General features: G+C 53.1%; 6 protein-coding genes across 6 annotated transcripts; 3 read left to right on the top strand and 3 right to left on the bottom strand.

The window, feature by feature from the left end:
* Positions 1 to 72: 72 nt before the first annotated feature.
* Z517_11489 (uncharacterized protein) lies at positions 73 to 1,563 on the top strand (the record flags this gene model as incomplete). Its single annotated transcript, XM_013423073.1, has 1 exon — positions 73 to 1,563. The coding sequence occupies one exon, from the start codon at positions 73 to 75 to the stop codon at positions 1,561 to 1,563; it is 1,491 nt and encodes a 496-aa protein (XP_013278527.1).
* Positions 1,564 to 1,854: 291 nt separating this feature from the next.
* Positions 1,855 to 2,367, bottom strand: Z517_11490 (uncharacterized protein; the record flags this gene model as incomplete). The annotated part of the gene is made up of 2 exons (XM_013423074.1): positions 1,855 to 1,986; positions 2,098 to 2,367. The coding sequence occupies 2 exons, from the start codon at positions 2,365 to 2,367 to the stop codon at positions 1,855 to 1,857; spliced, it is 402 nt and encodes a 133-aa protein (XP_013278528.1).
* A 505-nt stretch (positions 2,368 to 2,872) lies between these two features.
* Positions 2,873 to 3,576, top strand: Z517_11491 (uncharacterized protein; the record flags this gene model as incomplete). The annotated part of the gene is made up of 2 exons (XM_013423075.1): positions 2,873 to 3,123; positions 3,198 to 3,576. The coding sequence occupies 2 exons, from the start codon at positions 2,873 to 2,875 to the stop codon at positions 3,574 to 3,576; spliced, it is 630 nt and encodes a 209-aa protein (XP_013278529.1).
* Positions 3,577 to 4,121: 545 nt separating this feature from the next.
* Z517_11492 (uncharacterized protein) lies at positions 4,122 to 5,165 on the bottom strand (the record flags this gene model as incomplete). The annotated part of the gene is made up of 1 exon (XM_013423076.1): positions 4,122 to 5,165. The coding sequence occupies one exon, from the start codon at positions 5,163 to 5,165 to the stop codon at positions 4,122 to 4,124; it is 1,044 nt and encodes a 347-aa protein (XP_013278530.1).
* Positions 5,166 to 8,436: 3,271 nt separating this feature from the next.
* On the bottom strand, positions 8,437 to 10,086 carry Z517_11493 (uncharacterized protein; the record flags this gene model as incomplete). The annotated part of the gene is made up of 1 exon (XM_013423077.1): positions 8,437 to 10,086. One exon carries the CDS (start codon positions 10,084 to 10,086, stop codon positions 8,437 to 8,439), a length of 1,650 nt encoding a protein of 549 aa, XP_013278531.1.
* Positions 10,087 to 10,570: 484 nt separating this feature from the next.
* Positions 10,571 to 11,959, top strand: Z517_11494 (uncharacterized protein; the record flags this gene model as incomplete). The annotated part of the gene is made up of 1 exon (XM_013423078.1): positions 10,571 to 11,959. One exon carries the CDS (start codon positions 10,571 to 10,573, stop codon positions 11,957 to 11,959), a length of 1,389 nt encoding a protein of 462 aa, XP_013278532.1.
* Between the last annotated feature and the right edge of the window lie 1,646 nt (positions 11,960 to 13,605).

Below are 13,605 nucleotides of genomic sequence, written 5' to 3' on the forward strand. Positions count from 1 at the left end.
AGGACAAGAAGACCTCGATTGTTGACCAACATCTATTTCACGCGTTCGACGGTGTGGTGATTAAAGGTCAACATGGATATGGCCGCAACGACGACCAGAGCGGACACGGGCAACGCCACGTCGACCTACATCGACATTGACTCTCTCACTTCGGATGAGTTCTCGCCTTATAAACACGCAAATTCCCTTATTCTCGCAACCAACAACCCCTCCGATCCGACCATCGACCTCAATACACCCCTCTCCCGCGTCCTGTTCGACCTCCAAGAAATTGATTCGCATATCCACACCCTCACCGCCCGCTCGGCACTCGACATTCTCACATACACCGCCACTCAGAATGCCGCCGCCCAACGAATACTCACCAGGATGGAAGAGGAACGAGCACGTCTAAACGCCAGCTACGAACGCCTGGAGAAGGAAGTCCTGGTCCGGCATCAGAAAGCAGTGGATGCGAAACTTGTTGCTCAACGGAGCTGGGAGGTTCTCCGCTTGGGCAGGGGTGTACAGCGCATTCTCAACCTGGCGCGACAATTTGAGGTGATACTCGCGGAGTCCGGCCTTGGAGGAGGTGTCCGTGCCGGCAAAGAGGATCACGGTTCGCTTATGCGCGCAACACTTGCAATTCTTGGGTTTCGCGATGCCATCCTTGGAAGGGACGGCGACGAGTTAGCACGCATCAACCTGGTGAAAACTGTGCGGGGAAGGGTCTTCGAAGATGGTGAGGCTCGGATCCTAGACTTTGCAAGACGCATTGTCAGAGAGTTCTCAATGACTACCCTCTCCTCGGGTTCTGGCAGTGGAATCTCGACATCTTCTGGCCCTTCGTATCGTGAAGTCGAGGACAGCCGTGCCCGGTTCACGAGTGCAGTGCACATTCTCTATCTCCTCTCTCCGGCACCAAGAATCGATGGGGAGAAGATGAAAAAGAAGGACTTTGAGCCTGAATATCTGCTCCGCGCGTTACAGAGTTACTTACAGACAGCCATCACGTCCAGTTCGGCATCAATTGGGAGAGCTCTGGGCCAGTTACCCATGTTAGACCGGGCCTTGTTGGAGACAAGTGCACGATGTCAAAATATTGTGGCCCTGGAAGCCATGCTGCGCGGCATTTCTGCCCCTGACCATCCATTACTGCAGACTGAAGCTACCGAAGACCAAAATATCACCCACGATGTTGACGAGGAGGACTCTGAAGATGAGGCAACCTTAGAGCCCTCTAAAACGACCAACCCCGATAACTTTCTTTCCTTACTCCTCAATGCACTCGACACTGCGTCTCTCCCATCGTATTTCTGGCGCTCACTGGCTTCCTCACTATCCACCCGTGTCCAAGAGATTCTGACGAGAGGAGGCGTATCCGCACGTACACTGCGAAGTCAACGCGATGCCGTGCGACAGGAAATCCGCGACTGTGTCCTTCGAGGCTCAAAGCTGCCGAGGACTGTACTTGCAGGTGACTCGAAAACAATGTCGACTGCAAAGGGCGAGCAAGAAGTAGACAATTGGGAACGAGAGGCGGCGGTGATGGTTGGGAGTGTGGTTGGTTTGTTGGGGCGGTAGAAGAACGGGATAGTTATACAATAAGTGCCTTTCCTGGTCCCGAACGTGAGTGAAGATATTTTACTCGGAAAGCCCTTCGCACCGTCAAACCGAAAAGCAGGTGATTTCCCGAGTCCGCGCTATGCAATTCTTTTCTTTTTAGTGTACATTTGTAACCCTTTCTGTACATTTCCCTTCATCGTCACAAGTTGAAAGGGTGGTGCCTTCTTCTCCCCTAAGCCGATATGATCGACTCTCTGGTGCTATCACGGGCAGGTCTTTGCCATCAACGTCGCCAACATGTCTGTCCCCTCATCCGAACCATGATTTGCCTTTTCTGTCGGATTTTGCCTTTGCGGCCGACTCGGCGTCTTCTTTGGCAATCTGCTCTAACGTGCGGTCTCGTTTATAATCCACGACTCTCTTTTCCTTGAAGTATTTGATCTGTGGGAGGCACACAAAGAGCATGAGCAACCGTTGGTCGATCGCCAGGTAGGATGTAGAAATGCACAGCGAGGGAAGAGGGGCATCTCAAATCGGGTATTGAAAACTCACCCAACTTCTTGCGCAGTCCTTCTCGTACGCAGCCACCTCTGCCGGACAGACCTTGCGGACCTTCTCGTCCTCCTTGACCGCATCCAATATGTCGTGCCGGTCCAGGCACTGGAAGAATATGTCGCGCGACTCGTAGCAGTGTTCGCGAGACGTGCGGTCCGGAGCCACGTAGCCGCCGTCTTTGGATCGTGGAGGCAGGTTCGACGATTGCGGTAAAGAGGGATTAGGCGAGGCAGAGCCCCCCAGCCAGGTCGGAAGACCCCAGGCCATGGTTTGCGGAGGATATGAAGATGGAGATGGAGATGTGCAGGTGGAAGCGACGGAGCTGGGGAAAGGCGGTAGAAAGTAGTCCTGGAGGCCTGGATGAAGGGCGTGTGGAATGACTGTCTTCTAACTGGGTGTCGGATACTGTCTTCTTGCTGGTCTCATGGAAGGTTCTCTTTTATGAAATTTCATCGACGTCGTCAAACAAACTATACTCTCCAATCAACTTTTTGGAGATACGCTGCCACCAGCTGCTGCTGCTGCTGTTAGACTCAGCCCTACACGTGACAAGGCTCGGAGTTTATTTATGCATCGTCATCTTTTGGGCTTGTAAACTCCACGTATGTATCAATCACAGACGGCCCTTTCAAACATTATCCGCAATCCACCATGCCTATAGATCGAGGGCAGCCCCCAGCTTCATGGCGACGCTAGCACCGGCTCTCCCGACTCACACTTGACGACCTCCTCTTCTTCTTGCAAACAAGACCGAGGAGTTGGGCCGCGCCCCATGCCGCCTCGACGGCGCAAACCTCCCCGCGCAGGCGCCCTCACGGAACTGCCGCCTCTGAAGATCGTCCGCTCCATCCTCCTCCTGCAACTCTCATACTACACGACGGCGTTTGTATTGATACTGTTCACGACCTTGGTTCTGGGCCAGAGATTCTCTCTGAACTTGATATTCGATTGGAATAGCGTGCGTGGAGACACCACCGTCGGCTGGACCGTCGGTTTCTTGTGGGTTGTCGATGGGTTTATAACGTATGGTGCTCCGTCCCCTTCTGAGAATGTCGAATTGGGGTTTTTAGGAGAGAGACTAACACCTTTTCTCAAAGAGTAATACCGATCCTTCTGCTGATCTCCCGCTCGAAACTTGTCCCCGATTTCGCCCTCACGATTCACTTCATCCACCTCCTCATCACCTCCTTCTACACGGGTGCCATTCCGACTAATTTGCTATGGTGGGGTCTCGAGGCCTCCAGCGCGGTGTTGATGATTGTTTTGGGCGTTTGGGCTTGTCGGTATCGTGAAATGCAACCCATTTCTTTCGGAGCACCGGTGCACAAGAAGGCGACTGGTCAAAATGCAGCCAATGGATCGGCAGAGGGTGCCGTTGTTGATGACCATATACGGGGCAGTCCGGGAAGGGGCCTGAGGACTGATGCCGGTCCAAGCTATGAGATGGTAACTGTCAGAGGGGACCAAAATGTATAATTTGGACAGAGAGACACATGGAATAAATTCTTTCGGGTTTGATCGGTGACGCGTGGAATCCCGCCTTCACAAGCCAGCAGTATGTTGTGGTCAGGACTATCGACGAGGGCACGCTAAGTAAAATTGGACAACAGAGTCTCTTGTCTTTCCCAGCCGCATGTGGCTTGGATATGAGGTGAATCAAAACCGTGGACTGGCCATGTCGAGCCCAAGGTCAAGTCTGGTACTTGGAAGCTGTGGTTGGAAGACTGATCGATGGAGACAGAACGTCCTGGCCGCTCCAGAAGGATCCTAAGAAACCATGGCGACGAGTTCCACGGGGGAAAAGTGGCAAACACTTCCGAAGGCTGGGACAGTCTTGTCTAAACTATGGGCATCACGCGGAAAATAGGTGTTGTGGAAGGACTACGAGAAGGACTGGAAGCACTGGGCGGTCCAGGGACATATTTCTCCCACTGTCAACGCCGCTGAATACGACGAGTCAAGTGGATATCCTTGTATCTGCAGCCTACAGGCCCCAGCACGCGTTCGTGTTCTCACGTCCATCACGACGCCGCGGTGCCAGCATATCCGTGGAACTCGACCACGTCCTCCTTCAATATCTCGGCCAGCTCGAACATCTGGAAACTCTCCTCCATGCTCCTCTGCGTCGGCTCCCACCCGAGCTCTCTCAGCCGTACCGCCCTGCTACGACTGTTCAAGCCTATAACCGCGCCGGAGAACTCGCCAAAGAGATCACCCCACAGATCCTTTGGGATGGTCTTTGGCGTTGGATCCTGGATTTTGCCAGCCTTGTGCAGACCCTCGCCGATCATCTCTGCGACTTCGCGCCAGGAAGCCTCACGGCCATTTTCGCAGAAAAAGTAGGGGTTGTCAAGGAAGTCCTGTGCCGGTGTGTTTTCCATGTGATGCAGCAAGGTCACGTACGCCTGGGCAAGGTCCAGCACATGGATTTGTGATTCGACCGGGAGACCCTTGCCCAGATACCCCGCGAAACCGTGCTTGATTGCGAACCGGGTCAGGGTCGGTATCTGGATGGTCAGTCGTCGGTGCTGAGGGTTGTACCCATAGATCAAAGGCGGGATCATGATGGCGATCTTGGCCTTGTCGCCAATCTCCTTCTGGTACTTTAGGATGGTCAGGTCAATCTGTCGGTGCGGCGCGTCGTCCGGCACCGAATCGATCTCGGCGCGGTTGTTGTCGTGGTAGACCTTGTCGCCCTTGAACTCTCCGCAGGCCCCGTCGTCCAAGACGCTGGTGCCGGACGTGTGGATGTATATGGTCGACTTGCCCTGCGCGGCCCGCTCCGCCACGGCCTGGCAGACGGCCTCGGCGCTGGGCTTGTGGTCGGCGGTCGCGGTGTGGAAGATGATATCGCTCTCAGCCGCGTGCGTCTTTATCAAGGTTGTGTCATTCAGATCGCCGACGACGGCTTTCGCCCCGGAGAACTCGATCTGTTGTCCGTGCGACGCACGCCTCACCAGGCCCGTCACGTTGTAGCCCTCGCGGACCAGATGGTCGAGGACGTTCCAGCCGATGAAGCCGGGGCCGACGATGAGGACATTTTTGCCGCCTGCCGACAGAGACATACTTGTAGATAGATACCTCACTGAGCTGGTGGATAGGTGCGTAGGTCGTCGAAGTCAGGTCGCAGTCCAGTCCACTTGGGAGAAAAAAGAAAAGAGCTCGATATAGCGATATAGGAGATCAAAACTTGTCATGGACTTGTTTGTTTCTGTTGCATTGGTTGATATATTTTTTTTCTCTCCCTCTTCTTCCTTCTCCCTCCCTCACCCGAATAGATTTCCTTTCTCCGAATAATAAGAGTGACGTCAATCTTCCCCGATCGTCGCCTGGGCTGGTCACGCTGATTTCATTCAATGCTGATTCTGCAGCCAACTTGCATGGAGAAATGGAACACGGACAAGTCGATAATCAATCAGCTCGAACACGAGCATGTGCATCACATCATTTGCGTGGTGTAATGATGGAGAGGATGATGGGGGAATTAATAATGTACTTGGTGCGGGGAGAAAGTTGCCGCTGCGTCGGGCATGTAATTAATACATAGCATATAGCCGGCCGAAGTCTTGCGGTTTTGTCCAGGCTCTTTTGCTAGGTATATAGCCATGTATTCAGGCATGCAGGCATGAATGTGTGTATGTGTGTCTGTATTCGACGTATGGGCGTATAGACATATTTGCGCATGCGCGAAAAGATTCCCGGTGCTCAGCAAGGACATGATGCCGCCTTCTCAGACCTGGCGCTCTCTTTCTCGCCCTCTCTCGTGTTTCTGTCGTCCAACCCCGCCCTCATCTCGCCTCAGAGTATGTGTGTGGCAAGAACTCGGCCGGGAACGTGTCGACTAGTTATTAGATTCACCGTGTCTCACATGTCTCTTGAGCTGCTTACGCCACTCCCTCCCTGCTCCTCCACCAAGGGATACTTCCTGGCTTGCTTGAAGGCTTCTGTTGGGGAGATCTGTTGCGTGCGCATGAATGAGCGATAGTGTGTGTATATGTGTGTCTACATGTGTCTGACCTGCCCGTAACTCTCTCACGGCTGTGCTTCCTCTCGCATTTAGAGGTATAAATAGGAAGAAGGTATCCGACGGCACAATTCGTTTGGGCGGGAATGCTTATGAGTGGTATAGTCGCCTCGGAGAGAGAGCTGGTACCGGACGGGGAACGAGGAGGCGGCAGAGGAAAGGCGGAAGACGGCAAAGAGAGAGAGAGAGAGGGAGGGAGAGTGAGTGAGTGGGTGAAAGAGAAACAAGAAGGCGAATAGAACTAGGGAGAGGTGTCGAGTGACGATTTCTGGACTTGTCTGTGTGATAGAAATCCAAGCGTGTCTCTTTCTTTGCGCAAAGACGACACGACGCAGTTTGTCATTTTGATGCAATCCCATCTGGTGAATATCAAGTATGTCTTTTCTACAAGTAGAGTACACCAGAAGAGAGTGCCACATTGGAATCGAGGCAGTCGGAATCACATGATGGTCTTCATACCTTGCAAAGTATGTACAAGAAACCGACAAATTAAAACAGATCAAGGCTGGAACGCTTCTTCTCGCTCATCGACATACTGTTTAGAATCGAAATTGCGGTCGGCCACCGTTCTCTACTCTTTGAGAAGAGCACACCAGGTAACTGATTCACTTCAAGCCACCGAAGACGTCTCAGGGAACTCTGCTGCTCGCGGTTCACCCAGACCCATCTGGACCCCTTCCTGAGTATCAACAAGGGGAGATAGGTAAGACATCGCTATGCCAGGTCCCTGGGCAGAGATCACCATGGTGCGAGGACTGACACTTTGCAGCTGGAAAAGGGGGAAGTGAGACCCTGCCTAGAGGCGCCATGGAGCAGCAGGAGCAACAGCAGAAACTAGCTCCGGTTTGATCAAGCAAGGACTTGTCGCTCCCTCTTTGCGTACGCCTTGGTGTTGAGGGAACCCGCTGTGTTTCTCGTTCGGCCGACCCGTACGGCGAAAGACATGGTGGGGTTTCGTGACCAGCTGCTAGGTCTCTCGACATCCGCTGTCGGAGCAGAATAGAATGCCTTTCCGGTGGAAAGGCAAAAAAGGCAACCTTCCGTCAATCTGGTGATTGTAGCATTAAACGCTCGAGAGTCCATTTTGGGAATCAAAGTCCCATGACCGGGTTACGCTGCGGTATAGACTTGGTGTTGTTGTTGGACTGGCCAGTGAACTCACAGGGATCTTTTGTCTTCTAGACCGGGCTGGACCATCACGGAGCATTACCAGAGATAGTCTTAGTTTGCCTGTCGAGTAGCCGTCCAATCCCCTGATACCCAGCGCGGGCCGCTTCCCGAACCGCACTCATCGTCAAGTGCGGATGCGCAGAGGATTGTCTTGAAAGATACTCAATAGTCCAAAGAGACTCGAGGTGGTGATGACCTCACAGTTCTTTTTCCTTCCAAGGGTATGTGAAACCATGTGTTTAGCAGTGTGATGAGTGGTGAGGGGCCCCCTGCCCTTGCAAACATCCCGGTCGGATTGAACTGGATTGTGGTTTGGGCCTGTGAAAGTTGTCTGGCTTGTCTTCGTCTAGCAGGGGTCCTCAGCTATATCCCGGGCGCTGCCTTCGAATGTACGTTTGTCGGATGCGGAGGTTGCTCGTACACACTGCCTTGACTGTTTCACCACCCTTCCTGGTCTCGGTCCATATGTACCGCCGAGTCAGTGGCGGGGCGAGACGAGATGAGGCGGGATGAAAGGCCAAAGTGTTTGGGGAAATGCGACAAGGGTATACAAACCACTAGTCGGCTGTCGTCAGTGCGGAGTACGACCGGACTGGAATCGAGCAGCAGCGCTAAGTGTAAATCCTGCCCCGGCTGATCGACCGCGCATGTGAAAAGGCCAGGGTTGGGCCTTGTCCACCGCTAGGGCTGTAGTCCGTGCATAAGACGAAACCATGGAGGAAATCCCTAGCAAAGGTGCAGCCCTTGGTTCGTCAAGGATAGCACGAGCCATTGTCCGACGTCCCTGTTCGCAGGCGGCCAACGTGGGCGGAATTCACAGACTCAATGACATGGGGTTGAGGGACTAGGGTGTGTTTCGAAGATCAATGGTCGGATCCCAAAGAGGTTCAAATAATGTGACCAATGACGCCGCTTGTTCGGGAAAGGTTTAGACGAGCCTGTCTTGTTCTGGGAAGGGAAAGGTGGTCTGAGCTGTTGTGTTTTTGCAAATCCTGCCACAGTAATACTGGCGAAGGTGAAAGTCAATGCTAGGAGCGCAGACAGGGTTCTTGTCGACGGAGAAAGAGAACAGGGTATCAATTCGTGAAGCAATGAGAAACATGACACGCACAACCAGGAAGCCGGACAAAACAGCTCCCGTTCTATCCAAAACCCGGAAAGCCTGCAAAGGGATTGCCTCCAGGGAAACCTCCTCCCCCAGTTGAGAACTTGAATTGTCTCTGTCCGCCGCCGCCGCCACCACCACCACCACCACCAGGGAATCCTTGTTGGAAGAAAAACTGCTGGCCTCCTGCGCCACCAAAAGGGCTCCCCTGGAAGGGGTGACCACCCTGGTTGGCCATAGGATCATTGGGGTCCTCTCCATTGTCGAATTTGGCCTTCAATTCGGGGTCGCTGAGGACTTCATAGGCCTCATTGATGGCTGTCATTTTCTTCTCCGCTTCCTCTTTGGTTATGCCTCTTGCGGCGGCCTTGTCTGGGTGGTACATTTTAGTTGCTGTGCGATAAGCCTTCTTGATGGTAGCTTCGTCAGCACCACGAGAGATGCCCAGGACCTTGTAATAGTCCTTGGTTTTGCTGCGCTTCAAGGCGACTTGCGCTTCGTGCAATTTGGAATTGATCGTCCCTTGAGCATCGGGGTGATGGTCTCGAGCCGTATTGAGGGTCGAAATGGCGGCATCGAAATTTTCAGCGTCCATGTGTCGCTGTGCCTGGTACAGTAGCCCGTGCAGAGAGCTGGGTTTCAAGGCGTGCACTTCGGAACAGAACTTGCCGGCCTTGTTCAGGTTGTTCATCGTCATAAACGCTTCACACGTCTTCTCCAACATGTCCACGTAGAGATCCGAGGGCGCTTTGGCATGTATGATGCCTTTTGCACGGTGAGACTCGACATTAGACTGGAGTTGCGAGAGAAGCCCTGGCTCATCGTCGGTGCCCTTGCCGACCAGCACCTTGCTTGCTGAGTTGAATTGCCGTTTGTCGAAAAGAGCCTGAACTTGCTCGATTTGCTTCATGACACTCTTCTCTTCCCTGAAGAGAGACTTGCAGGGCTTCGAGTCTGGATCCGAGTGCAAGCATTTCTTGACTTGGTCTATGCCTAACTTTGTGTCCCCTAGGCTGTAGAATAACATGGCCGAAATTTGTAGGTGTGGCTCCACTAGACTCGGATGGATTTGGAGGGCGTGCTGGAGGTCGCTAATACCCTCTTGAACCTCACCACGCTCGAATCGACAGCGAGCGCGAAGTTGTCGCAATGACAATGCTGTACCTGCTGTCATGATGGCAATGCCTGCTTGGTTGATACATGCTTCCCAATCTTGCTTCTTCTCCGCCTCAACTGCGAGATAGTATGCGCCCTCAGCCTCTTCAAGTTGAGCCAAATCTGCCGCCGCTCGAGTCCCTAGCGCAGCATAATCTTCCCTCGCTGCAGCCCAGTCTGCGTTCTTCGCCCTGATCTTCGCCCTCTGCAACAGCGCCCCCTCGAACCCGGGTTTCAATTTTAACACATTATCGAAGTCTGCACCGGCCTGTGCATTCCTTCCGAGAGACAAATAGGTGATTCCTCGTTGGAAGAGCGTGAGGTAGTCGGACGAGTCCTTGGAGACGGCGGCATCAAAGTATGCCAGAGCCTCACTGTTGGCTCCTCGAGCACGTGCTGCTTTACCCGATGCGATCAAAGAAGAAAGAGAGGCGTCAGAGGGTATATCGACGGCATCGACGGCACAGAAGGAAGTGAGATAGAGACCGAGTAGGGCAGCGAGCAGGCCGAGACGCTGTAACGGGAGAATCATTGTGGCATAATGAGAGTGGCCAGTTGATGTACAGAGGGAAAGAAAAAGAGATTAGCTTTAAAGTCGAAGCAAGTGAAACAGAGCAGTTAGACAATGAGAGGTGAAATGAGTGAATGTGTCGCCGTCAATGTCGTTGCCAGATTCCAACCAATCTGTCCTCAACGTCTGGTAGATTCTCAAAGAATCCGCAGCCACATTCTTTCCGCAGCCATATTTAGCCACATTCTTCCATTATTGGCTAGCTCAATATCCGCCGCTTTTAGTCACCCACGCGTGCCACGCCTGGTGACGCCACTCTTTGGCGGTGGCTGCTCACGCTGCTTGGCTGCCATATGATCTCAGCCTCGGGACATGAATTTGTGCCTCGTACTCATCCCATTGAAAGACAACTAACGGTGTGGTTCATCGTCTCGTTCAAGTATAGTATTCTCAATGGCTTCACCAGAGACATGACCGTTGCACACGCACAGATGATGCAGTCATTATGCCCCCGGCGGTAGTAAAAACAAACAACACCTCAACCTCAGTCCTCCAAGATGGCTCCCCTCACCGCTCTCGTCGCGCCTCCTTCCAGGTGCTGAACCGAAATATCCATCAGGTCGTTCTGGGAAACCTGCTATTCGACGCGTGGTATTATTCCCCCTACCCTGACAGTATCATTCTTCCACATCGAGGAGACGGCTCAACAACAGCAGATGTGAGAAATGGGCACTCTCACAGCCACCTTAGCGGATTTCACAGTTCGATAAGGGGAGAGGAGCCAATTTGCCGCCTCCTCCATGTTTGCCCGTGCTGTTTTCGTTATACACCACTCGAAGAACAGTTCACCCGACACCTTGCTTACCACCGCCACCTCCGCTCTGAAAATCTTGAACTCAATCAACCCGTCCCAGCATCCGCGTACAAAGTATACGAATGGGAAGGGTATGCGGTTTGGGAAATAGATGGCGAGAAGGAGAAACTATATTGCCAGAATCTGAGTCTCTTCGGGAAGTTGTTCCTTGAACAGAAAAGTGTCTTTTTCGATACGGCAGGGTTCAAGTACTATGCTTTGACGTATACGAAGCCTGAAAGTCCCCCTTCACCAGCTTCTACGACAACCAAGACCCGAGGACAGAAACAACGAAGCTCGTCTGCAAATGTGCAACAAGAAGACGACGCGCTCTACCAGACGCGTGTCTTAGGGTTCTTCTCCAAGGAGAATCTTTCGTGGGACTCCAACAATCTTGCGTGCATCTTGATTTTCCCTCCCTTTCAGCATCGGCAGCTCGGTCAATTATTGATGGCAGTCTCGTACAAGCTGAGCGGATGGGAATGGGAAGGCGGGGTGATTGGCGGGCCCGAAAAGCCCTTGAGTGCAATGGGCCGGAAGTCATACCTAAGGTTTTGGTCCGAACGTATTGCTCGGTTTCTGATGGGTCAGACTGCGGATGCGGATGCAACAAGGGTCTTCGACAAAGCCAAGGCGAATGGCAGGAACAGAAAAACAGTTCAGCCGAGAAAAGAAGAGATGACGGTCAAGGAAATTGGGGACAGGACCGGAATGCTGGGAGAGGATGTAGTCGCTGCGCTGACCGAGATGGGTCTGTGTAAGGTGGTAGGGCCCAAGAGGAAGAAGGCAAAATCTTCCACGCCTGAGGCGAACGGGACAGCATCCGCGAGTCTCGCTCATGCTACGGAAATTGAGCCAGAGGAATTGGCAACAATGGTCATCCATCGCTCAAAAATTGTGGAGTGGGCGGAGAAGAACGGCGTTGAGCTGAGCAGTCCCGTCAAAGAAGAAGGATTCTTGGGCGAGTGGGCATTGAGCGATCTTGCTGAATCCGACAACAATAGTCAAAATGTGTCGGGCGACGAAGATAGCAATGCTTAGTGGATGTGCTTGCTTGCGAACAGGAGTGTCCTCGGAGAACGGAGAAGGAGTTCCCCATGTTACAGAAACTCCAACCTCTTCAATTGTAGGTGGCCAGGACCACAAGGATATAGCAGGATCAAGAGTCCCAGGAGTGCGGGAGGGGGAGAACTGCGTGCCGGGTGCGTGCATACCGAACATTCTCGTACCCTGTCAAGCTGTTCAGCACGAGCTCGATATAGTGGACTCGTAGCTGCTCCCCAAATGCATTGTCGATCCAAAAAAGAGTATCAAGTAGCCCGCGCACTGCCTCTCGAGACCAGCTCGCGAGGGTTGAGTAAGCTAGGAACGGGACCACCAAGGGGGTTTTGAGTGAGGGGGATTCATGGCGTAGGTGTGTTCCATTCCAAAAGTGTGCTGTGATCTGCGATTGTTGTTTTCCTTCCAGGAAGCGATCAACACTTCCTACCCGCTCATAGACTAGTGCGACGAATGTGGCACGGATCCGGGCCGGTTCCATGCGTCCTGCAAACCCTGCTAGGGTTCGGGGAAAGGTAGTTGGGTAGGTAGACAGTTAAGGCTTTGGTATAGGGATCCCTAGGCAGCGCCCTTATGGTGATCACCCGTGAGGGTCCAGTAGGTTCGTGGAGGGGCTTCTTCCAACGTCGGACGACCCAAAGGAGGTAGACTTCCCTTCTCAATCACTGTCACGAGATGGTGGTGATCCTCGAGGATGGGAGGGAGATAGAAGTTCGGAAGCAAATCGAGCGGCCTGTGAATTGCAAACTTCGACCTCGTGCCCGCCCGTAAATGGATGGTTACACGGGCTGTATATCACCATGGCCTAGTTTCAAGGCAAACGGTTCAGTATCTTACCTTTCCTTCACGTTTTGGACCCTTCATCTCTGCTATGCTTTTGGAGTTGGACCCTTGCTCGCATCACCTGAGCAATCAACGGTCTTCCAAGGGTGGCACAGAAGGCACTTTTTCCCTTTTATCACCACGGCTTCGCTGCCTCAAATGTGAGGGTGCCATCTGAAAATTTCGATAAAACCATTCTCCGCATGAGTCTGAAGAAGACGTCATGAAGTCTGACACACATTCGAGACAGAAGAACCTCCCGCCCACAAGATTTTCTGTCCGGATAGTAGCTTTCCGGCGGTGCCCTTTGGGTAAGGGGACTGTAATGGGTGCGTGATGGGATCACTGGTCTGTGATTAGCTCAGGCCTGGGGTTTTTGGAGGGGCACGACTCGATAAGTGGTTAGCAGCAAACTGTCAGGTTTTGAGGAGCGTCGACAGCCGAGCTTGCAGATTTGCAACAGGCGAATGATGCCGGGTTCAAAGTCTGCATCCGCGGTAGTCGGTCGAGCGACCAAGCTGTTACGCGCAAAGTCGCGATTTGTCGGCTCCCCTGCATAATCCGCATGCTCAACCGAATGCAGCTTTCAGGCACCCTGGGCCAGGGACGTGCCAGGGTGATAGCGGAGGCCCGAAACCATGTTAGGTATCGCGTACCCACGTTTGGCGCACCAAAGTCTACCTATACTCTGTACGGTATCCCTGAAAGCTTGCACAGAATTTTTCTCCGGCGGTATCCCAGCCCGAGTACCTTGGCGTGACGACCGCTGCATTGAACTGTCCAGGGAACTGCCAGGGGTGGGAAAT

Source organism: Fonsecaea pedrosoi, assembly GCF_000835455.1.
Source record: "Fonsecaea pedrosoi CBS 271.37 unplaced genomic scaffold supercont1.8, whole genome shotgun sequence".
NCBI lineage: Eukaryota > Fungi > Ascomycota > Eurotiomycetes > Chaetothyriales > Herpotrichiellaceae > Fonsecaea > Fonsecaea pedrosoi.